We start from the raw sequence: 26,712 nt of genomic DNA on the forward strand, positions 1-26,712 counted from the left end.
GATGGATACCCCGCAGAGTGGTATAAGATATTTAGAGAGGAGCTGGCACCATGGCAGTTAGATCCTTCAATTGGACACTTCAAAATAATAAAATACCACCATCATGGTCTGAAGCAATACACTCATTCCAAAACCAGGAAGGGATAGGGAGCACTGTGAAAACTATCGACCAATATCATTGTTAAAAGTAGGTTATAAAATATATACAACAATGATTTCCAAAAGACTGAGTACCTTTATAGCGGAGCTAATAGAGGAGGACCAAACAGGGTTTATAAGAGGACGTCAAACTCGTGATAATATAAGAAGAACCCTGCATATCGTTGATCGGGCACAAAGGGAAAGGCAAAAGGTGATATTGATAAGCCTGGATGCAGAAAAAGCATACGATCGGGTAAATTGGGAATTTTTATATAAAGTGCGTGGTGGTTTTGATAGTAGATCAATTCAGTGTATAAAGACGTTATATCAACAACCCTCTGCCAAAATTAAAATAAATGGTGCCTTAACAGACAAATTCATATTACAGAGATCAACCAGACAAGGATGTTGTCTATCACCCACCTTATTTAACCTGGTCATAGAACCGTTAGCACAAGCAGTCCGTCAGCATGAGGGCCTCAAAGGAGTGGAGGTGAACGACACTGAACATCGAATAGGGCTCTTTGCAGACGATGTCATAGTGCATAGTGCAGAGGTGGTCAATCTTATCTGCAAAGGGCCAGTGTGTATGCAGGTTTTTGGGATAACCTGTAGGTCATCTGTTCAAACCCAGGTGTGAGGACTCTTAAGCTAATCATTCCTCTAATTAGTAATCTAAGTACAGAGTTGTAGTGAAAACCCGCATACACAGTGGCCCTTTCTGGATAAGATTGGCCACCCCTGTCATAGTGTATTTAGGACAACCAGACAAATCACTTCCCACACTGATGAGAATTTTAGAAACATATGGGAACCTCTCAGGCTATAAGTTAAATGCTTAAAAAAACACAGATCCTCACGTTTAATTACACTCCATCAAAAGAGATGCAGGATTCATTTAATTTTAATTGGAATAAAAAAAACAATTAGATATCTGGGAGTCACTATTACCAAAAGGATATCCAAAATGTACGCAATAAATTATAACAAGGTAAATTACGAGATACAAAAAGATATCGAACGATGGTCTACTCTAACATTAGATCTAAGTTCAAGGATATAAATAGTCAAAATGAATATATATCCCAGGCTTCTCTATTTGTTTCAGGCATTGCCAGTTGAGACACCCCAAGCCCAATTTATGACATGGGACAAAATCATATCACGGTTTGTTTGGGGAGGCAAAAAACCTAGAGTTAGGTATGAACCTCTCCAACTATCAAAGGAAAAATAGGGGATGGGGCTCCCAAACCTGAAAGAATACTATAATGCAGCCCAGTTGAGATATGTTGCATGTTGGTGTCGACCAGAGTACTCAACAAAGTGGAAGGATATGGAAAGAGAATGTGGAGGGTGCCCTGTGCAAACCACTATAGGAGACAAGGATATTTACAAGGGTTTTAGAACACATCTAAATTTGATTACATTTGTACACTCTGGATTTATGGTTTAAAATTATGAAGAACCACAGGGTGGGGAGAGAAGTTAATTTGCTGAAATGGGTGGCATTTGACAGTAAATTTAAACCAGCTGGAGCTGACAAAGGTTACAAACAATGGGCAAACAAAGGTGTTACGGCATGGTGTACGTTAGAAAAAAAGGGGGGACTGGTGAGCTTCCAGAATATGAAAGACCAATACAATATAAATGCACGAGAATTTTTTATGTATTTACAATTAAGGGATTACTATAGGAAAGAAATCAAGACTGATCCCTCAATGGAAGTGAATGGTGTGATCCAAATTATAATTAATGCATACAAAGGACAGATAAGAATTATTTCAGCATTATATCAAAAATGAGTGGCTAATAAACACTCAACTAAGTATATAAAGGAAAGATGGGAATCTGAGTTTATGATAAAGATAACAGATGAGAATTGGCTAAACATATGGAAAATACACCAAACATCCACCAATTCATGAATATGTAGGCAATTCTGGAAAAACCTGATCAGATTTTTTATAACACCAAAGGTAAAAAGTAGCTATCTAAAAAGAAATATTCCATGTTGGAGAGTGTGTGGAGCCCTAGAGGCCGACCATTCTCACGTATTTTGGAAATGTCCTAAAATAGGCAGGTTTTGGGAAGAGGTAAGAACATAAGAAATTTACAAACGAGAGGGGGCCATTGGGCCCATCAAGATCATTTGGATACTATATATTATATACTATAATAGTACTATACAAAAGATTGTGGGATATGATATTACTAAGAACTACATGGTACTTTATCTATGTAATCTGGACTCATCAGAAGGCAAAATACAAGCAAGAGATAGTTACATTATCAAAATACTGTTAATAGCCTGTAAAAAAGCCATTACAAGGAAGTGGGGTAGAGTGGACTCTCCAACAGAGGAGCATTGGATAGGAATAATAGAGGAGATTTATATAATGGAGAAACTGACTCATCGGTTAAGACTACATGAAACACAGATGGAGGACAAATGGAGGAAATGGATACTATTCAAGACACAAAACAGCGACAAAGATGACAGAAAGGACAGTTGAATACATGAATGGGATAGACAATATACGGACTATTTTAATTGTAATTGCCAAACATTATTGTTTATATTGGTTCTGTTCTGTTTTGATTGTTTTTTGTATTTAATAATAATAATTGATACTTTATTGATCCCCGTGGGGAAATTGTTTTTATGCCTCCCTCAACTTGCTCTTTGCAGAGTAAGTTGTCTGTGAAGGGCAGCCACCTGTTGGGGTGCCCAGGAAGTTGGGGGGGGGGGGGGGGGCCTTGCTCAAGGACCCACAGACGTGCTGAGGCTGGGTTTGAACTGGTGACCTTGTGATTACACGTACACAGGCTTAGCCCACTGAGCCACACGCTGCCCCCAAATTAAAGGAGAAAGTATCAATAAAAAATAAAGATATAAAATAAAAAAAAGAACTACTGATGTATGACTGTTCTGCTGAGGCTGGGGCTTGCACAGATGATTTTCTGAACTCAAGCATAGAGACTTAACCTGCTGAGCCACCCACATATCCTAAGCTTAGTGTTGGGGAAGTGACTTTCAAAATGTAATCCACTACAAACAGAGGTGGAAAAGTCAGAAAATACAAATCCAGGCCAAGGTTTTGTTTCAACCAACGACCCTGAAAAAAAGTTACTTTGACTGAACTCAGCTGATCAGTGGTTCCACCCAACCAGAATGAGTATACCGAACATGAAACATTCTTTTTAAGTTGATGCATTGACTTTGTGTTCTGAGAACAGAACAGAGTTGAGTTAATCTTTCTCATTTTCTCATATTTAATTAAACCAACAGAATCACTTTATGTCAGTTTAAATTAGGTATATAATCTAGCAGCAGCTGTGGTATATTTCACTCACTGTCATGAAGAAGACTGCCAAATGTTGACCCAACAGGATGTTCAACATTTATAATCAAAAGTGAATATCCATCCATCCATCCATCCATCCATCCATTATCTCCCGTTTATCCGAGGTCGGGTTGCAGGGGCAGCAGTCTCAGCAGGGAAACCCAGACTTCCCTCTCCCCGGCCACTTCATCCAGCTCCTCTGGGGGAATCCCGAGGCGTTTCCAGGCCAGCCGAGAGACATAGTCCCTCCAGTGTGTCCTGGGTCTTCCCCGGGGCCTCCTCTCAGTGGGACATGCCCGGAACACCTCACCAGGGAGGCGTCCAGGAAGCATCCTAATCAGATGCCCGAGCCACCTCATCTGGCTCCTCCCGGTGCGGAGGAGCAGCGGCTCTACTCTGAGTCCCTCCCGAATGACCGAGCTCCTCACCCTATCTCTAAGGGAGAGCCCAGCCACCCTGTGGAGGAAACTCATTTCGGCCGCTTGTACTCGCGATCTCGTTCTTTCGGTCACTACACACTGCTTCTAACCATAGGCCGCACCGATTCGCCTGTCGATCTCCCGTTCCATTGTCCCCCCACTCGTGAACAACACCCCGAGGTACTCAAACTCCTCCACTTGGGGGAGGACTCCATCCCCGACCCGGAGAGAGCATTCTACCCTTTTCCGGCTGAGGATCATGGTCTCGGATTTGGAGGTGCTGATTCTCATCCCAGCCGCTTCACACTTGGCTGCGAACTGTCCCAGCGAGAGCTGAAGGTCACAGTCCAATTAGGCCAACAGAACAGAACCACATCATCTGCAAAAAGCCTAATCCTGAGGTCACCAAACTGGACACCCTCAACGCCCTGGCTGCGCCTAGAAATTCTGTCCATAAAAACTATGAAAATAATCGGTGACAAAGGGCAGCCCTGACGGAGTCCAACCCACACTGGAAACAAGCCCGACTTATTGCCGCCCATGCGGACCAAGCTCTGGTACCGGTCATACAGGGACTGAACAGCCCTTAACCCCATGGGGCCTGAGGCCTCTTTTCCACTTTCGGGGTAGTCTGACATGCCTTGACATTTTAAAATATTTCACCTATCTAAAAAACATTTATCCCAAAGTGATACATTTGCTTTTATTCAGCACAAACTCAGCACCAATAATCTGAGACCTCTTAGAATGTTATTATTCTATTTTTTGTTAAAATCAACTTTAAACATAGGCTATACTTTTCAAAAACCTATTTTCAGACATGCTGAGAAATTGTAAAAAAATCACATTATAGACATTTCTAGGTAAGACTTTTGAGCTCTGAAACTTATAGACACAGGGGTTGGCTACACATAGGTGAAAGTGACATTCTGAAATTTTATGTAGTTTGATTACTAAAGTGTTAGTACTTTAGAGTGACACTCTTTTTCTCAAAGTCAGTGGCCTTCAAAATGAATATTGATGAGATAGGTGTCCTCACACCTGTAGTAGTTTGCATGCTGTCAATGGCCCATCAGTCTGGAATGTCACTGCACCCCACACCCATCACTTTGGAAAGGCAGTTTGAAACGCAAGAAAAGTAGCAACAATAAAATCCCTTTCACAGTTTATTGGTAGATGGAATGAAAAATGAAAAACTGTTACTATATAAATATAGAAAGCGATAAATATGATGCAGTGACTATTATTAACGCTCTGGGGACGAGGGCATCGTCGACCGCGTATCTTTGTCGTGTATTTTAGTTTATATCTCGCTGAAATCATTATGTAAAATCATGAAAAAAACACTGACTAAATCCGTTATCTGTCTTCTTTTCAAAACTTCCATTGTCAGAAGTATTAAAGTTTTTAAAATTAGGTTAAATAGGCAAAAAAGCAAATCGTGTCACCTTTCTTTGTTTTACTTGTATCGCGAGCGTTTAGGACCGCTCTCAGCGGAAAATCGCTATTCACGTTCTAAATACGCTGCGTTTGAATCGGCGACCACGTGATTGCAGGCACACAGGCTTAGCCCACTGAGCCATGAACGCAGGTATGAGCTTCGCTGCTGAAAGTGGCAACACTGGCGCAAAGCTTCAGCGGCAGAGACGTATCCGTGTGCTATATTGTAGCCGATCAGTGTAAACACTACCCAGACATGTGCTCTTGTTTATTTCGGTCACAATGGGCGTATTCACATATTTCTTTACCCAATACTAACTGTCGGATTATCATGTTATTATCATGCGAATAGCGCGATTTTCAAGTGGGTGGGCGATCAGAGCCGCTTCGAGACGCAGACGCTTAAGTCAGTCACTCTTGTTCTTTCAATTCGTATCACGAAGCTGTAAAAATATATTTAGTTTCTACCTATATATATTAGAAAAGTAGACCGTCCAGGGTTTCTGAGAGTATTTTTAAAATGTGTATATGACAAAAACTCGAGTTATTTAAACGGTTTTGCGAAATTTCTGTCAGATCCCGCCAGCGGGACCGCCGACCCCAAGGGGTTAAAAGGAAGCCTGGCACCCCATACTCCCGGAGCACCCCCCACAGGACTCCCCGAGGGACACGGTCGAATTCCTTCTCCAAGTCCACAAAACACATGTAGACTGGTTGGGCAAACTCCCATGAACCCTCCAGAAGCCTGCGGAGAGTGTAGAGCTGGTCCACTGTTCCACGGCCAGGGCAAAAACCACACTGCTCCTCCTGAATCCGAGGTTCGACAATCCAGCGGACCCTCCTCTACAGAATCCCCGAATAGACCTTACCATGGAGACTGAGGACTGTGATCCCCCTATAGTTGGAGCACACCCTCTGGTCCCCCTTCTTAAAGAGGGGGACCACCACCCCGGTCTGCCAGTCCAGAGGCACTGCCCCCGATGCTGCAAATGCTTGTCAACCAGGACAGCCCCACAGCATCCAGAGCCTTAAGGACTCTTTCTTCAGCTTGACGGCATCCCTCACCACTGGTGTCCACCAGTGGGTTCGGGGATTGCCGCCGCGACAGGCACCGACCACCTTACGGTCACAGCTCCGGTCAGCCGCCTCCAAAATGGAGGCGCGGAACATGGCCCATTCGGACTCAATGTCCCGCCTCCCCTGAGACATGGGAGAAGTTCTACCGGAGGTAGGAGTTGAAACTCCAAATGCCAAGTGCACATATGAACACCCTTATGCCTGAACATGGTGTTCATTATGGACAATCCGTGACGAGCACAGAAGTTCAACAACAAAACACCAGTCGGGTTCAGATCGGGGGGGCCGTTCCTCCCAATCACGCCACTCCAGGTCTCACTGTCATTGACCACATGGGCATTGAAGTCCCCCAGTAGAACAAGAGAGTCCCCAGGAGGAGTGCTCTCCAACACCCCCTCCAGGGACTCTAAAAAGGGTGGGTATTCTGAACTGCCGCTTGGCACATAAGCGCAAACAACAGTCAGGACCCGTCCCCCCACCTGAAGGCGAAGGGAGGCTACCCTCTCGTCCACTGCGGTAGAGAAATATGCACTGTTAACGTTATGCTGTACCTATTGTTGGCCGCCGGAGAGCGAAAAGCCCGAGCTATCATTGCGGTTAAGAAACAGTGTTCGTTTCTCCATCTAAATGGCAGTTTACTATATGTATCTCCAGCCTATTATTTCTGTTAACAAAGTACTTATGTGAAGGATGAGGCTGGAAACCTTTATTTACCTTTTAAAATATTTTTGTATTCATGCTTAGCATGTTATATGTGGTTATAGATGTTTGTTTGTTATTGCAGACTAATACCAATAATATTACTACCTACTGCTGTTATTGGAATTCTGAGAATCGTCTGGAACGCAATATAGAACTCAGTGAAAGCCTTTGTCTCCTCATCATTTCCTGCATTGTGACCGATGCACCATCTTGATTACTGCCCTAAACCTAAAAGAACCAGAACACTTTAACACCTCCCCAACATTGGTCCTTCGAGCTGGATCAGTATACAAGATGGAGTTGGATGAAGAGACAATTCCTGATGTGAGACCTAAGCGACACACACGTCGACCAGCCCGACTGCTGGACTTTGAAGTGGACTACGTGGGCTACCACCAGAGAGACCTGATGCAACTGGGCTCATCACCTCCTACTCCAGAGAGGTTACCGTTCCGTCCATGGGAAGATCCAAGCCACATGAACCCCTTCTCAACTCCCCAGACTCGTCCTGGTAGCGTCCAAGGGGATGCTGCTCACACTGAGATCCCTCAGCTAGCCTCAGGATGCTACCAATGGAGAGATCTGAATAGTGATGTTGCTCCACCTGCGCATACCCCATCCTACCTGCCTAGCCCCGCCTAGAGTAGTGCCTGCTGCACCAACACCTCACCTCCCACTGCAGCCTGCTGTACATGAACAAGAAAATAGGGGTCCCAAACCCACCATCCCTAAGTTTGTCCACCCAGACCCCAGCGAGTTTGCAATGCTACGCATAGCCCTAGGGTACCTGCTCCCATCTAATGCTACAGAGCTCTTCAAGTATCAAATACTTGTAGACCATCTAAAGTTAGATGAAGCTAAGCTTCATCTAACTAAAAAAAAAAAAACAGATGAAGCTAAGCTTATCGCTGACGCCTATCTGAATTCACCAACCCCCTACTTGGACACCATGGCTGCCCTCCATGATAAATTCGGCCAGCCCCATCAGCTTGCCTTAACCCTCTGGAGTCTGAGGCCTGTCAACCACTTTTGGGGTAGTCTGACATGCCTTGACATTTTAAAATATTTCACCTATCTAAAAGACATTTATCCCAAAGTGTTACATTTGCTTTTATTCAGCACAAACTCAGCACCAATAGTCTGAGACCTCTTAGAATGTTATTATTCTATTTTTTGTTAAAATCAACTTTAAACATATGCTTTTCAAAAACCTATTTTCAGACATGCTGAGAAATTGTAAAAAATCACATCATAGACATTTCTAGCCAAGACTTTTGAGCTCTGAAACTTATAGACACAGGGGTTGGCTACACATTGGTGAAAAAGACATTCTGAAATTTTATGTGGTTTGATTACTAAAGTGTTAGAACTTTAGAGTGACACTCTTTTTCTCAAAGTCAGTGGCCTGCACAATGAATATTGATGAGATAGGTGTCCCCACACCTGTAGTAGTTTGCATACTGTCAATGGCCCATCAGTCTGGAATGTCACTGCACCGCACACCCATCACTTGGGAAAGGTAGTTTTAAACGCAAGTAGCAACAATAAAATCCTTTTCACAGTTTATTGGTAGATGGAATGAAAAATGAAAAACTGTGACCATATAGCCTAAATATGATGCAGTGCCTATGCAGAGTTAACGGAAATAAAATAATTCACTATTATTAACGCTCTGGGGACGAGGACATTCTTGACCGCGTATCTTTTTCATGTATTTCAGTTTATATCTCGCTGAAATCATTATGTAGAATCATGAAAAAAACACTGACTAAATCCATAATCTGTCTTCTTTTCAAAACGTCCATTGTCAGAAGTATTAAAGTTTTGAAAATTAGGTTAAATCGGCAAAAAAGCAAACCATGTCACCTTTCTTTGTTTTACCTACATCGGGGGCGTATAGTACCGCTCTTAGCTGAAGATCCCTATTCACTTTCTAAATACAGTAGGCTGGGTTTCAACTGGCAACCATATGATTACCCAATAGTAACTGTCGGATTATCATGTTATTATCATGCGAATAGCATGATTTGCAAGTGGTGGGCGATCAGAGCTGCTTCGAGACGCAGACGCTTAAGTCAGTCACTCTTGTTCTTTCTATTCGTATCACAAAGTTGTACAAATATATTTAGTTTCTACCTATATATATTTGAAAAGTAGACCGTCCAAGGTTTCTGAGGGTGTTTTTTAAATGTGTATATGACAAAAACTCGCAGAGTTATTTAAACGGTTTGGCGAAATTTCTATCAGATCCCGCCGGCGGGATCGCCGACTCCAGAGGGTTAAAAAGGATAGCCAGTGTTCTAGAGGGCCCTGAAGTCAAGTGTAGCGATGTAGCAGCCTTCCAGAAGTTCTCCCTCCAGATACAATCACTGGTGGGCCTGCTACAGACCTTAGGGCCTGAAGGGGAGATCGAACTCAACTGCGGCTCACATCTAGCTTGACTGCTGAGCAAGCTCCCACCTGAACAGCGAGCTGATTTACATTGATATCACCTAATGAAATCTGGAGCCACCCCTACGTCAGGACATCCAGGTACTCCATGGCCACACTGATTCATTTTATGTCTCCACTGCTACCAATCCTCAGACCCGCCATAAGATAGAGGGTGCCTTTACAGCAGACCACCTTAGTTTAGCTCAGTACACATATCCCATTGACAGTCTTCAGATTAAGTTCAGACACCTGTGTGGCATTCCTTTACCTGCCTTCAAAGACGCCAAGCCATGCCTCCTTATTGGCTCCGACCAGCCACATCTAACAACACCTGTGGAACCAGTAAGACTTGGCCCACTTGGGAGTCCTGCAGCAGTCCGCACCCAGCTGGGGTGGACCCTTCAAGGCCCCATCTAGCTCATGGGGCGGCCATCGCACTCGACTGAGTGTCTGTTCACTTCTGTCCCATCACTGATGGATGATCTGTACAAACACGTTCAATGGCTCTGGCAAATAGACACTCTACCTCACCAACGAGATAAAGAGGTGACTAGGTCGAAGCAGGATAAGCAGGCAATCGCTTTACTCGAAGCCAAGACTGTCCGCACTGAGGTGGATGGGATTCTCAGATATGCCACCCCACTGCTGCATCATGGAAACATGCATGCACCTAAGGAGTCAGTCATGGCCATGCTGCGTAGCACGGAAAGACGTCTCCTTAAAGATCCCAAGCAAGCGGATGCCTACAAAATTGAAATGTGAAAACCGGCTACAGAGCACTGTTAGCGTGTGCTCTAAGATTATTGGTCTGCCCTTGAGATCTTTATCACACATCTGTGACCAGCAGACACACAGGCTAGCACCCCTCACACCCGCTGAACTCTGCCTTTGAGTGGCTCCCCTCCAAACGCCGGCTCCGATGTCCCGGTTGCAGGACACAGAGGAGGAGAGCCACCTTTGTTCCTAAAGCTGTCCTTCTTTTGAACTCCTGACACCCCCCCAAACCCACCATTATCACCTCTCACACTCCCACCTCCCCCTCCCCCTACAATCCAGACCTCCTCAGATCTGAGTCTCTCTCACTTCTCATTTTTCATTTTTTCACTTTCAACATCATGCACCTTATTGCCTCTGTATTTAAAGTCATTTATTGTTCATAGTTCATTGTGCAATACACAGAATATACATACATATAGAGATATGTAATCTCAACACAGTTGCACCTGTGCAAGTCACTGTCTCACCCCTTGTTGATCACTGCTTGTTCTCTGCTAAAAAATATGTCTGTTATTGTGTGTCATCTGTTGTGTCAGATGTTACAACTGTTATGTGTGTGTTTGCTGCTCCTCTATGCCTTTTAAATTGCCCCTCGGGGACAAATAAAGTTTATTGAATTTGAATTTGCCTGGCAAACTGTACTCTTTGATATATTTTCTGCATCACATACAGTATACAAAAAAGTGCCGCTTGCAAAATATCACAAGGCAATGCACATTGTCTGTGTGGCTGTGAGAGTCCAACTTCACCTAGTTGGACTTCTACTATACGGAGCTAATAAATCTTTAAGATATAATATTCCATCTCGGCTGAAGCGGTATCTTTCAAAAAGAATATCATCAAACCCTCTTGCACCAAACCCTCTCAATTTGAAATTCCCTTCTTATTTGTGCAGCAATTGCAATTGGTCGCTCATCCATAAATGACTGAATGGATTTCCATGCATGGAAACTGATTAAGTGTGTTTATGTAGAACAAACCTGCTCCGAGCAGGTTTGAGGATTTGGGTGTGCTGCTATGACAACACATCCAGCAAGAGTTTCGAAAAACCGACAGATCCAGGATCATGCCAAATTGTTAGCAATTACAACCAGCTAAACAAGTAATCCACGTATGAAAAATACCCCCCCAGACATAGAAAATTTCACAAAATTTAGTGAGATTAATTCAACAATGTTCTCAGAACACAAAGTGAATGCATCAAATTAAAAAGAATGTTTAATTTTCAAAATACTGATTCGAGGTGTGGAACCACCGTCCATGATTCAATTGAGTTCATTCAAAGTAACTTTTTTCAGTACATTGTTGGTTGAAACAACACCTTGGTCTGGATTTGTACTTTGTACTTTCCACCTCTGTCTGGTTTAATTTAACATGAGAAAAATTAGTGAGATTAACTCAAATATATATTACAAAGTTCACAGATTCATAATTACCACATTGACTATGTTTCAATAAGAGAAGCATACTACCCCTTCACAAATTAAATCAAAATAGTGAAAATAGACTACTTATTTTTTATATACTGTTATGTGTCATGAGGAAGGTACGTGCCTTGAGCGATTTGGGGATATCCCTGCAGATTCTTCGGACTTTCTTCCCTCCAGTCGACATTCACCGGTCGCTCCCTTCAGCTCTGCCTCCTGGACCTGGCCATGCCTTTGCCGTCTGTGGCGCCGCTTCCTGTTTCCAGTTCTTCGCAAAGAAATGGCCACAACTCGTAACCTTGAGAGGTTTTGCTCACTGTTTGGATTATTGTTGTTTTGATTACTCGTGTATGACAGTTTTGGTTTTTGGTTTCTGATTTTCACTTCACCCTTTTCTGGTACTTCTGCCCTAGTTTGTTGGTTTTCTGGTTTGAACCTCCGCCTGTTTATCGACTACCTTTTTGCTTTCTCCCTTTGGTACCATTGCTCGGTTTTGTGTACTTGCTGTGTGTTTGTACCTAGGTGTGTAAGGAGTGACTGCCATTTTTGTTCTGCGTGACACGTGGTTTAACTGTTGGTTTGGTTAGGGAGCTAGGAGTTAGTATTGTTGTTTGGTTTGTGTTCTGTTATCTCACTTAGGATTAGTTTAGATTGGATTTTTTTCGGTAGCGGTGTTTTGTTTGTTATTTTGGCCTTTGTCACTCCTGAAGTCTGTTACACCTAGTGTTTGTGAAAGTGTTCGTGAAAAATAAAAAAACATAAAAAAGATCCCTCTTGTTTCCCATGTTCGCTTGTCCTATTCCCCGCTTGTCTCGTCTCCCCTTTCCCTTTCCTTTTCTGACGGTCTCCAACCCTAGACTGGGGACCATAACAATATGCTCATATGCCTTTTGACTGAGAGTCTGAATGCTTTAATCAGTGATTGTTTAAATGCATATTTACCTTTGATCTTCTGGAAAACTTCCATCTCCGAGCACAGGTGGGTTATCCTTTGACCAGACATTCTTCATAGAAAGATTGCTGGGTTCAGGTGAGTCTGCTTTCTCCATCAGGATACTGCAACCATGTAAATAAATATCTATATCTCAGAAACTAAAACAGCATAGCCAAAAATTTCAATGACACAAACCGGCACAAGCGCAGCACAATTAATTGAGAAGACTTTGGTTAAAATCTGAAACATATGGTAGGACAACTTCATAGAGGTGTCCAAGCAACATTAGCTGCAGGATCCCTATTTATTTATTTTGGCCTGAAATTGTTTTCTTTTACTTTATTTAACTTAACACGGTCACAGTTTTTGTGATGTGTTATATGTTTCATTGTTCTCTCCTAATTTTTATATACAGTATATACACACACATATATATATATACATACAGACATATGCACACATATATATATACACACACATATATACACACACACACACACATTTACATACTGTATATAGTGGCGAGAGGAAAAAGACAGGAGGCAGTTGCTTAGTCCGTGAAATGGATGAAGCACTTTTTTATTAGCAACAAAAAGAAGGAGCCGAGAAAGGAAGATCCGGTTGCTGGGGAGATAACCAAAAACACTCTGACAGGAAGTCGAACAAGCCTTCAGAATAAAAGCACATCTGCCCTGAGAATTCTGATTGCTTATGAACCCGCTACACAGGCCCCCCTAGAATTCACAGAGGCAGAGGATCCCACTTCTTAGGGGGTCTGATCACCCGCCCTGACCTGCTCACAGTATCACCCACAGGAGCAGGCACAACTGGGGCCGGTGACAGGACTGAACAGCGCGGGCGACTCCTACGAGGAAGCTGGCCGAACTGGGGCATCTAAATCTAAATGGGCCGGCTTCAAACGGTCCACAGAAACGTGGTTGGCCTTACCACCCATTTCCAAAACAAAAAACTTGTCCCCAGGCTGCAGCACATGAAAAGGCCCATCGTAGGGGGGCGCAAAGGATTAAGATGAACATCATGCTGAACAAAGACAAATTGAGCATCCGCCAGATTCGGGAAAACATGAGAATGCAGGAAACCATGATGCGAGGTGGGTGTTGGACCAAAAGCAGCCGCAGTGTCCTGAAAAGCAGAGCGCTGCTGTGAGGCCGTCCAAGGAACTGATGTATCTGGCAGAAAGTCACCAGGTGTCCGCAAGGGCAGTCCGTAAACTAACTGTGCAGAGGAAGTCTGCAGGTTGGCCTTCGGAGCGGTCCGCAAACCCAGAAAAACCCATGGCAACCTGTCAGACCAAGAAGCACCCTGAAGAGATGCACGAAGGGCTCACACAACCGTTAGTTTGCCGGTGATAAGCGGTGGTGTGGTGTAGAGTGATCCCTAACTCACGGGCAAGTGCACCCTACAATTCGGATGTGAACTGCGGTCCATGGTCAGACGACAGGTCAGCAGGCACACCAAAATGAGAGACCTAGGAGCTGATGAAAGCCTGAGCCACATCTGCCGTTGCCGTGGAGGCTAATGGCACCACCTCCGGCCAGCGGGTTGTTCGATCAATGATTGTTAAAAGGTGCGTGTAACACGGGATGGTGGCAACGGACCAACCAAATCCACGTGGACATGATCAAATTGATGCACCTGGACAGCAAAATGTGCCAGGGGAGCTTTGGTGTGCAGCTGGATCTTAGAGCACTGACAAGCAAGGCAAGAAGCGGCCAAGTCACGTATGTCCTTTTTCAGCCTACGCCAAACAAACAGGTCTGAAATTTTGCTCATGGCAGCCACCAATGGCTTGTGATCCACAATGGCGCACAGCTAAATACAGGCCAAGGAGCTCACGGTCAAAAGCATTGTACTTGCGCTCACTCTAGCGCAACTGGCGACTGAAAAAGGCCAGCAACTGCTGCAATTGCTGCACCCACAGCAACATCGGAAGCGTCCGCAGTGATGGCGATGGGAGCATCTGGCAAGGGGTGAGCTAGCAACGTAGCATCTACCAAGGCCCGTTTAGCATTATGAAATGCCTGACACCGCTCCGGAGTCCACTCAACCACCGTCTTAGAAGAAACACCCTTAAGTGCAGAGTATAGGGGGCACATAATGCGGGCAGCCCCAGGGATGAAACAATGGTAGAAGTTAACCCTCTGGAGTCGATGGCATCGTTGGCGATGCCGCGCATCTTTCCCGTGTATTTCAGTTCATAACGTGCTGAAATCTAATCATAGAAACATGAAAAAAAGCTGACTAAATCCGTAATCTCTTCTTTTCAAAACGTCCATTGTTGGAAGTATTAAAGTTTTTAAAATTAGGTTAAATCTGCAAAAAATTAAACCATGTCATCTTACTTTGTTTTATTTGCATCGGGGGCATGTAGTACTGCTGTCACCCGAAGATCGCTATTCACATTCTAAATAGTCGCATTAGCGTACATTCAAATCGCATTCGCATGGTAATTTGATGGACAGTGCAACGGTGAAATTCCACATACATCCCCATCACTGCCATAAATGCAGGAGGGGGGGCGGGGGGAGTGGCCAAGTGTCAATGGCTCATTCATACACAAGAAAGTTGCTACATATTCAATAAAAGGAGCCAGAAATAGTCACATGAGTTAGTTTTTTCTTATTTATTTATCCAAATCTACACCATTTAGTCATCTTCATGTAGCCAAGACTTTGGTGATCAGATATCTGGGATCCAAACAAACTTCCACCATTGCTTACTATATACTTTTATAATGTTTCTGCAAGTGTTCCAAACTGCATTTTGCAATGCGTATACTTTGACGTCAAATTACAAACTTCACATAAATCTGACATATTTACAAAGTACACTAAGATTAAGATGAGTTTAATGCCAAAAAGAAATAATTTATTTGCCATGAATTAAGTTTATGATATTGAATGAAATGTGTGACCATGACCTAGTCAGTGAAAGTGTATTCCCTACTGCTAGACTCCAGAGGGTTACCCATTCTCAGAAACTCTTGCAAAGATTTGACTGTGACTGGCCATGGGAAATCCTGAACAGCAGCAATTTTCTCTGGGAGAGGCACCGCCCCCCCTGAGGTAATGCGGTGGCCAAGAAAATCAACAGAATGGACACCAAACTGACACTTGGTAACATTCACAATTAACCCGAGAGCACTGAGACGTGCAAACAATGCCCCAAGATGAGTCAAATGCTCATCCAAACTGGTGCTGGTAACTAAGGGCGTTTTTCCACCGCACCAGGTACCGTACTTTCGGTACTTTCATAAAGTGCCGAAGGTTTGGTACTTCTTTCATGTCGGTTTTCCACCGGCGTAAAAAATGGTACCGGCGCCAAATGACATCATCAGTGACGGCCCCTGACTGACAGCCCAAAATTAAAACTAATAGTTGAGGCTGGAAAATGCGGTTTATTGTTATGTCAGCTTCTATCACAGTATAAGATTCAGTAAAATCCAAATCATGCTGCCATCAATTACGTTTACGTAGGTACACTTACTTTGGCTAAGCCGATCAAAGCAGTAAGAATTAGCTTACTGCTAATTCAGTCTTTTGAAAGCAAACAAATTATTTAATTATGTTTTTTGATTTTCAAGCGGCATTGTTCGGTTTTTCGCGTGTGCCCCATTTCTTCCAAGCGGCTTGGTATTACGGTGTTCCGGGCAATTAAGTTTCCCTATATTTCTCCTGTCTATCAGGAAATAATGTTTCCCCTAATATTAAAGCAAAGAGGTATGTGAAATGTCTGAAAATCACTCAGGTACATTATTACATATGAATACAGTAGATCGTCACGCATAATATAGTCTTATAAGCAATACTATACCATTTTCATCAAGAAATACCTCTATCCAGTGAATTAAGTAATGTCATTTATTATCTGTAAAAACAAAAAACATACAAAAGGCATGTGATGTTTTAAAATTAATATATGGCTTGTTTACCTCGTAAAAAGACATGAAAACAACAGCGAAACCGTGTACAAATCAGCGCGACAGGGGAAACATAGGGAAACTGAACTGGTCGGAACGGCAAAAACTTTTTTATTTCGAATCGTGCCATCCAAATCCCACTGGATCTGTTCATCCGACCATATGGCGATTAAAGCCTGTGTTTCCTCGTTTGTCCATCCTTCCATTTTACTTTTTTATATTTTTGTTTCTACTGCTTTTTATTTTGTTTCTCGCTGTGTATTTCAAAAGATGGCGGTTGTATTTTGTGTTTCAGCGGCAGGCTATTTGCATAACCAATCGACAGCAAATACGTTTGTAAGTCCCACCCCAAAGTACCGAAGTACCAAAGAAGTACCCCAACTGGTTTGGCACTTTTGGTACTCGAGATTTGGGTACTGGTACTCAACCGGAAGTCAATGGAAAAGCGAAAGTACCGAAAGTACCGTACCGAAAGTACCGTACTTTGTGCGCTGGAAAAGCGCCCTAAAATATCATCTAAATAAACAAACAGAAAAGGCATGTCCCGCACAACACTGTCCATCAAACGCTAAAAAGTTTGAACTGCATTCTTGAGCCCAAAAAGCATTCTAAGAAACTCAAACAGACCAAAAGGCGTAACAACAGCGGTCTTAGGGATGTCCTGGGGGTGTACTGGAACCTGATGGTATCCACCTTAGAGAAAATGAGAGTGCCTGCCAAACGGGCAGAGAAATCTTGGATGTGCGGAACAGGGTACCGGTCAGGGGTAGTCACATCATTACCTATCTGAAAAACATTTATCCCAAAGTGATACATTTGCTTTTATTCAGCACAAACTCAGCACCAATAATCTGAGACCTCTTAGAATGTTATTATTCTATTTTTTGTTAAAATCAACTTTAAACATATACTTTTCAAAAACCTATTTTCAGACATGCTGAGAAATTGTAAAAAATCACATTATAGACCTTTCTAGGTAAGACTTTTGAGCTCTGAAGCTTATAGACACAGGGGTTGGCTACACATAGGTGAAAGTGACATTCTGAAATTTTATGTAGTTTGATTACTAAAGTGTTAGAACTTTGGAGTGACACTCTTTTTCTCAAAGTCAGTGGTCTTCACAATGAATATTGATGAGATAGGTGTCCTCACACCTGTAGTAGTTTGCATACTGTCAATGGCCCATCAGTCTGGAATGTCACTGCACCCCACACCCATCACTTTGGAAAGGCAGTTTGAAACGCAAGAAAAGTAGCAACAATAAAATCCCTTTCACAGTTTATTGATAGATGGAATGAAAAATGAAAAACTGTGACTATATAAATATAGAAAGCGATAAATATGATGCAGTGACTATTATTGACGCTCTGGGGACGAGGGCATCATCGACCGCGTATCTTTCTCGTGTATTTCAGTTTATATCTCGCTGAAATCATTATGTAGAATCATGAAAAAAACACTGACTAAATCCGTTATCTGTCTTCTTTTCAAAACTTCCATTGTCAGAAGTATTAACGTTTTTAAAATTAGGTTAAATAGGCAAAAAAGCAAATCTTGTCACCTTTCTTTGTTTTACTTGCGTCGGGAGCATGTAGGACCGCTCTCAGCGGAAGATCGCTATTCACGTTCTAAATACGCTGCGTTTGAATCGGTGACCACGTGATTGCAGGCACACAGGCTTAGCCCACTGAGCTATGAACACAGGTATGAGCTTCGCTGCTGAAAGTGGCAACACTGGCGCAAAGCTTCAGCGGCAGAGACGTATCCGTGTGCTATATTGTAGCCGATCAGTGTAAACACTACCCAGACATGTGCTCTTGTTTATTTCGGTCACAATGGGCGTATTCACATATTTCTTTACCCAATACTAACTGTCGGATTATCATGTTATTATCATGCGAATAGCGCGATTTGCAAGTGGGTGGGCGATCAGAGCCGCTTCGAGACGCAGACGCTTAAGTCAGTCACTCTTGTTCTTTCAATTCGTATCACAAAGCTGTAAAAATATATTTAGTTTCTACCTATATATATTTGAAAATTAGACCGTCCAAGTTTTCTGAGAGTATTTTTAAAATGTGTATATGACAAAAACTCACGGAGTTATTTAAACGGTTTTGCGAAATTTCTGTCAGATCCTGCCGGCGGGATCGCCGGTCCCAAGGGGTTACGATATGGTGACCAAACCTGTACACAATATTCTAGGTGAGGTATAACTACCACATCATTTTTATTGCTCATAATCCTAATATCACTGTATAACAATCTGCTTTCCTCAGCAGCTACATTGGGTGCTCTGTAACAAACACCGACAATTAGGCTATTTGAATTTGTAGCATCTAATTTTACCCATATAGTTTCCGTACTTTTACTTATATCAGTAAGCTCCCTTGCCTGCAAGTTTTCCTTTACATATACTGCAACACCACCTCCCTTCTTACCTATACGGTCTTTACGGAACAATGTGTAACCATCCATATTATATTCTTGTCCATCCTTATCACTCAACCACGTTTCAGTTATTGCTATAATATCATAAGAGTCCGATGAGATAAGAGCCTCTAAATCATGAATTTTATTCCTAATACTCCTGGCGTTTAAATACAGACAACAAAGGGTAGGCCTATTACAGTGCCTACTTATATGATTTTTTTGGGCTTTCCGTTTCCCCCCAGTTACATACTTAACTAACCTCCCTGCCCCCCCAGTCCCTAGTTTAAACATTCCTCAACTACTCTACAAATACGCCTTCCCAGTACACTGGTTCCCCTCCGGTTCAGATGCAACCCATCCGGCTTGAACAGGTCCCGCCTGTTCCAGAAGGTCCTCCAGTGCCCCATAAACCTAAACCCCTCTTTCCTACACCACCATTTTAGCCACGCATTTAATCCCCTTATCTCAGATAACTTAGCCTGGCTTGCATGTGGCACGGGTAGTATTTCAGAAAATACCACCATGAACGTTCTGCTTCTAAGCTTATTGGCGACTTCTATAAATTTATCCTGCAGAACAGCCCTTCTACCCTTGCCTATGTCGTTGGTGCCAACATGCACCACGACAACTGGATCCACCCCAGCTGGGGCCAAAAGCTTGTCCACACGATCTGGAAGGTCTCCTACCTGGGCAACAGGCAGGCAAGACACCGTACGGGACCCTCTATCACGCGTGCACACATAACTGTCTACTCCCCTAATAATTGAATCCCCCACTACCACAACCTCCCTCTTTCTGGGGGGAGGGGGCTCCTCAGTGCCCAAGGGCCCACCTGCCTCCCCAGTCCCTTCCGGCTCTAAAGCTGGAAGCACCTGAAACCTGTTAGACACAGACACCTCAGGTGATGCCGCCTCTGTAACGTGTGTACGCCTTTTCCTGCGTCTACGACCTACGGTCACTCAGCTCTCTCGCCCTCTCTGCTCTTCATTCTCCCTCCCCCCCGTTAGTGGCGTACACACCATCTCCCTAAACGGCGTATCAACTAGCTCATCTAACTCACTGTTGCATTGGATGCGAGCCAGTTGCTCCTCAAGGTCGCGAACCTTGACCATGAGTGAGTCCACTAGCTTACATCGCTCGCAGATAAAGTCCGACTGGACACTAACGTCCAGAAGGGCAAACATCTTGCAAACGCAACACTGAGTCGGCCCCATAATTAACTAACTCACTATGACCCCGTACTCCCAGCCCAGTAAATTTATATAGTGTATTTAACTATAAAGATTAATTTGCGTAACAATAAATGCAGTAACGTGCGGAGTACACTAAAATAAGTTATTACTTGTGTTAAAACGGAACTTAATTATTATTTTATTTAAAATTTTAAACCTGATAAATTTACTACTACTTACCAGAAGAACTTCTGCCTGAACCAAGTATGAACTAAAAACAAGGCGAAATCGAAGTTGCTCTTGGGAGGTCGAAAAACCACAAAAACCCCCTCACAGCAGGCTACTGCCGGAGCGGGAAAAAAGTGGAAAATGTCCTCCCGGCCCCGACTGGCGACCGAGCAAAGCTCAGGAGCAACTGTCCTTTTCCGACGCTGGGTAGCGATACCGATGTTAGATATTATTAGTTATTATCGCCCCGCGGGTGTTTGTTACAGAGTTTAAACGCGGACAGAAAAACGCAGCTCACGCGACACCCGCAGATCTCTGTCGGTAATAATCGCGCTGTTAATTAACAGACAGGACAGACAAGCACTCACGCTGACCGAAATAAGAACAATAAATAGAAATAAACAGCCACCCACGTAAACAGGTAAAGCACACAAACACTCAAAAAACTCCAAAAAACAATCCCAAACAATCGCTGCAGCTCAACACCACTCTCTCGCAGCAATCCCAGCAATCCTCCGGTCGTAATTATCATTAAGCCTTGCAACCCCGATCAGGATAAGCAGTGGGGAGATTGATGGATGTGTGGATGTAAATAATCTAGCTTAAAAATTAGTTGCACTGCAGCTGATCCCCCCAAATTTAAGCAATTAATAAACCCCGCTTCTCTCCAGTGCCTCAACAATTACGGATGGATTCGAGAGTACAGCATAACTTTGGCTACTTATTACCGGTGCGACATACTCAGAAAACGGCGACTGAAACACACACACTGAACCCGAAACAAAATCACAAAAAAACTGAAAATGAAAGACGCAAATTATGCACGTTTTGAAAGTAATTTTTAAATGTAAAACTAGAACTTTACAATGTGATTTCGTCATCTTGTTTAAATTTTGAAATATACATTAGAAACCTTAAGAGTAATTACTGCCCCCACAGGTAAATACACGAAACTACAGATTGGGCGTCAGGCTGGTGTTGAACAGCGTCAAGCGAATGCCAGTGAAACGCCAATCGAACGCAGCTACAAAACGCAGGAAAAACGCGTATGGCGATCAGAGGGCGTTCGTTTCTAACGTCCGTGTGGACGAGGCCTAACAGCGCCGACAGTGTGAACATACACTCACCTAAAGGATTATTAGGAACACCATACTAATACGGTGTTTGACCCCCTTTCGCCTTCAGAACTGCCTTAATTCTACGTGGCATTGATTCAACAAGGTGCTGAAAGCATTCTTTAGAAATGTTGGCCCATATTGATAGGATAGCATCTTGCAGTTGATGGAGATTTGTGGGATGCACATCCAGGGCACGAAGCTCCCGTTCCACCACATCCCAAAGATGCTCCATTGGGTTGAGATCTGGTGACTGTGGGGGCCATTGGAGTACAGTGAACTCGTCATGTTCAAGAAACCAATTTGAAATGATTCGAGCTTTGTGACATGGTGCATTATCCTGCTGGAAGTAGCCATCAGAGGATGGGTACATGGTGGTCATAAAGGGATGGACATGGTCAGAAACAATGCTCAGGTAGGCCGTGGCATTTAAACGATGCCCAATTGGCACTAAGGGGCCTAAAGTGTGCGAAGAAAACATCCTCCACACCATTACACCACCACCACCAGCCTGCACAGTGGTAACAAGGCATGATGGATCCATGTTCTCATTCTGTTTACGCCAAATTCTGACTCTACCATTTGAATGTCTCAACAGAAATCGAGACTCATCAGACCAGGCAACATTTTTCCAGTCTTCAACTGTCCAATTTTGGTGAGCTTGTGCAAATTGTAGCCTCTTTTTCCTTTTTGTAGTGGAGATGAGTGGTACCCGGTGGGGTCTTCTGCTGTTGTTGCCCATCCGCCTCAAGGTTGTGCGTGTTGTGGCTTCACAAATGCTTTGCTGCATACCTCGGTTGTAACGAGTGGTTATTTCAGTCAAAGTTGCTCTTCCATCAGCTTGAATCAGTCGGCCCATTCTCCTCTGACCTCTAGCATCAACAAGGCATTTTCGCCCACAGGACTGCCACATACTGGATGTTTTTCCCTTTGCACACCATTCTTTGTAAACCCTAGAAATGGTTGTGCGTGAAAATCCCAGTAACTGAGCAGATTGTGAAATACTCAGACCGGCCCGTCTGGCACCAACAACCATGCCACGCTCAAAATTGCTTAAATCACCTTTCTTTCCCATTCTGACATTCAGTTTGGAGTTCAGGAGATTGTCTTGACCAGGACCACACCCCTAAATGCATTGAAGCAACTGCCATGTGATTGGTTGATTAGATAATTGCATTAATGAGAAATTGAACAGGTGTTCCTAATAATCCTTTAGGTGAGTGTATGCGCGGGTCCGCGACACACATGCCACGCATCCGGTGTGTTCCGGGTCTTCCATTAGGCTACAACCAAAATATTACGACTAGAGGTCGACTGATGTATCGGTTTTGCCGATTAATCGGCACCAATAGTTGATTCCCGGAACTATCGGTTATCGGCAAAAATCCACGCCGATAGTTTTTCCGGGTTGCGTCAGAGCTGAAGCGGCTGAGAATGGTCTGTTGTCCTTATACAGTGCAAGAGCCAACATATATATCTATGGCAAGAGCCGCCTCTATAGGGGAAAATCGCTGTAAAGCACGTGCTTTTGTACTGTTCGTTGCAAAGAGAGCGCAAGCTGCCTGGAGAGAGCGCGGTGCATGGACAACGCTGACACTTCAAATGCACGTTTAAAACACAGACAGCGAAAAGGTATGTATACAGTACACTACAGTACATGTTTTCATCTCAATATAAAGTAATTAATTTGTTGATTACATTCTGCATTGGAGAAAGAACAGCAGTATGTTTGTCGACAAGGCTGAGAGGACGCTAACATTAGCAGTAGGCTACATCAAGCGGTTAAAATAATGTGGCAAAAATACACGCAAGTCCGACCCAAATGTTTAATGTCATGATTGTTACCATCAGGAATGCGTTTGATTTCAGTTCTTTTTATCTTCAGGCACAGGGTGCGATTTGCCGGGGGGATGGGGGGATCTGACTGGAGCGCTTCGAAATAGTGAATCTTTTTGCGACGCAGTGTTTTACTGATTCGGAGTTTCAAAAAGCTCTGATGATACTTTGCTCACCTTCTCTATATAATATATTTGTTGTTTGAAATGAAATCATTACTATTATAGGCCTAACTTACGATGTTTTTATTAAATTTGTTATCACGTAATACAGCTCCCTTCGTATTAAAACCATTTCATGACGTGACACTCATTATCTGGTTCTTGCCTAAAAAGACGGGTATATAATGAGCGTTGTTAACAGATTACACAAACAGTTTGGTCAACCTCTGCCTATGGAGAGAGAAAAAAGTTTTCAAAATAGAAGCAAATATAGTGGGAGACTACACATTTAATATACATTTATATAATTAATATTATATATAATTATATATAATTAATATTATATATAATTATAATATTATATAATTATAATTATTATAATTCATTTTGTATATAACTTTTATTTATTTATTTGGAGTGTTACTTTTTGTTTCAGTTTGAAAGCATGTCTTTAATTTACCTCAATATTTATTCATATATTCATATTTATTTCATATAGCACATTTTCATGACTCAGTACTGTTTTTTTGTTGGTGAACTGATCATTTTTTAAAGCAGACTTTAAGTTGATATGTTAGAAAAAAAAACTATCGGTTAATTAATCGGTTATCGGCAAGTACGGACCAACCTAGCTATCAGTATCGGTAAAATTCAATATCGGTCGACCTCTAATTACGACTTTGTTCTTGAAATCTGTTAGCCTGTTAAGCTAAATTGCCGTCGTAGATTAAAAAAAAAAAGCATGTTTATTCAACCCATGAACTAGAACGCTAATATTAGGCTTAATTCCTTCAAGTAAATCTTTTTTTCTTAATGTCTGAAAATGTAGCAAAAGATTCAAAGTAAATGGTTTAATAAAATGTTAGTTTTGCGCTAAAAATCATGATTTTCGTAAGCTTAAATATTAATATTAATTTAATTGAGTCCCACATGATGGCATTTACATCCAAGGTCCATTATCGCTTAGTGCAGCAGGTGCAGGAGACTATGATTTTGTCCTTGAAATCTATTAGCCTATTAGCAATTATAAGTATTATACACATGTAATGTTTGGTCATGGAGTTTGTGTGTTTGTTGTGTGTTTGTTGCGTAAATTGTTGAGTTTCTGTCCTTTACTCCACAATTAATCAGGTCCCAGATAGCAAAATCTTTCTGGCCCGGATGTGGCCCACATCACGCATAATCATCTGGCCCACACACCGCATGGAATAACGGCGATTGAGCGGACCGCTCTCGGTTGCCGCATCAGGTTAACATCTGGGCCAGAGCAGGGCCTGATGTTAGCCACGAGTGGCCAGGCTCTGTCTGAGATCTGGCTATATTATGGCCCATTACCAGTTTCTGAACCTCACAGATGTTAACCTCATAAGAGCTACTTTTCAACAGGAACTGTATACACTCCCTGATCAGGCTTCAAATGTGTTTTAGAAACAACAAAAGTCCAATGTCTTCAAGGATTTTGAATTTGAGGAAAAAAACAAAAAACACTGTCATTTTGAGGTGGACACACCCTTTACATTTACAGCATTTAGCAGACACTTGTATCCAGAATAACTTCCATTTTCAATTTGGGGTTAAGGGTCTTGCAAATGAATCCAGCTTCATGCAGTTGGATAAATGCATGTTTATGGGCCCTTGAGTCATGAAAAATAATGAATGTAGTGAATTACTATATTCTCAAATTACTTTTTGTAGTTTTGTGAACAACATCATTTATTAAACAAACAAATCTGAATTGGCAGAATGAAAAATTAAAAATGAAAATAAACTATTATTTAAGAAATATTCCTTGGAACAACAACCTGTGGAAAACTGTGAATTTACAATATTTTCCTTGAGACTTGAAGGAAGAGTCCGTAAACGGAAAATGTGTCGGTAATTTTCTGCCAGTACATTTTCCGTTTTTTGACAGATTTTTTTTTTACAGTGTATACCTTTGCCAGAAGTGGGCCGGAGCCGCAAGCCATATAACAATTTTTTTATACAGTATTTAACATGTGGTCCATCTCTGTTTTGTGACATTTGGGCCACATTTGTCTAATCACAAGTGGGCCACTTTTACGATACATCTGTTTGCTGGTGCTGGAACCGGGCCAGCAGTGCCACACATTTGCCCGAAGTGGCCCACATCCGCATGCTATCTGGGGTGTCATATTCACTGCAGATTACACTGTAAATGATCACAATCCACTTATCAAAAAAAGAAATCCACTTTTCTTTTACGTTCATTTCAACATCCTTTAGATTTAACTTACCTCGCATTGCAAAATATCCTTGTAGTATTCAAAATCTGTAAGTAGCCTAATTTTCTTGACAAGATGGCGTTTCCACCTGCAAATCACTTTCTCTTTCACTTTCATATAGGCGGGGGTTAAATGACAATCATCGTTGAATGAGTCGCCTTGTATTTTACAGCTTTTGAGTTTCTGCCAGTTCGTGCTTCCTGTCTGATAATTTCCTGTATGTGTAGCGGTGTTAATAGGAAATTTTACATGGGGACCCAGCAAACATTTGGACGTTTGATGACCGTTGAAATGACGTCCCTCCGACACGTCCCGTCATGGTTGAAAAATAGTTCCGAAATGAAAGTGATGCCATCAACTTGCCGTGTATTCGACGTCTTTTCGGCGTCTTTTCTGGACGTCTAATGTGTCGTCGTCTGGATGTTTTAAAGATGTGTTTCTGCGTTATGTCAGTGTACTTATTAGCCTGAATATAAACGTCCTTATTGTGAAATGCACATCAGAATATAAATGGTTCAAAAAACGTCCAAAATCAGTCCAGTCAGACCTCAACGTCTATACAACGTTTAATCGACGTTTACATTACAAAACATTTCTTATTTGTATTAAATAAGAAAAAAATATATATTTATATAACATATACATACATATAAATATACAAATAAATATATATAATATATTTAAATATTTGTGTGCATTATATATAAACACATACATACATACACACATACAAATATAAAAGTATACAACATATTTAAACAAAGGCTAAATATATAGTAGAACTGTAAATAGTAACAATTAAACAAGAATGAAAAGAACAAGAACATGAACACACACATGAATTATTTCTGTCAACGGGCTCATTTCCTATATCCCCCACCCCCAGCTCTTCC

General features: G+C 42.4%; 1 protein-coding gene across 1 annotated transcript in view; it reads right to left on the reverse strand.

Moving 5' to 3' along the window:
- Window positions 1-26,092, reverse strand: part of LOC111841726 (uncharacterized) — a 218,586-nt gene extending 192,494 nt beyond the window's left edge. The window contains exons 1-3 of the mRNA XM_072702643.1: window positions 25,832-26,092; window positions 12,703-12,816; window positions 11,888-12,028 (exon numbers count right to left, since the gene is read on the reverse strand). Coding sequence (XP_072558744.1) covers window positions 11,888-12,028; window positions 12,703-12,809 — 248 coding nt within the window. The 5' untranslated portion in view covers window positions 12,810-12,816; window positions 25,832-26,092. The remainder of the gene's footprint in view (window positions 1-11,887; window positions 12,029-12,702; window positions 12,817-25,831) is intronic.
- Between the last annotated feature and the right edge of the window lie 620 nt (window positions 26,093-26,712).

This window comes from Paramormyrops kingsleyae, chromosome 19, assembly GCF_048594095.1.
Source record: "Paramormyrops kingsleyae isolate MSU_618 chromosome 19, PKINGS_0.4, whole genome shotgun sequence".
In the NCBI taxonomy this organism is placed as follows: Eukaryota; Metazoa; Chordata; class Actinopteri; order Osteoglossiformes; family Mormyridae; genus Paramormyrops; species Paramormyrops kingsleyae.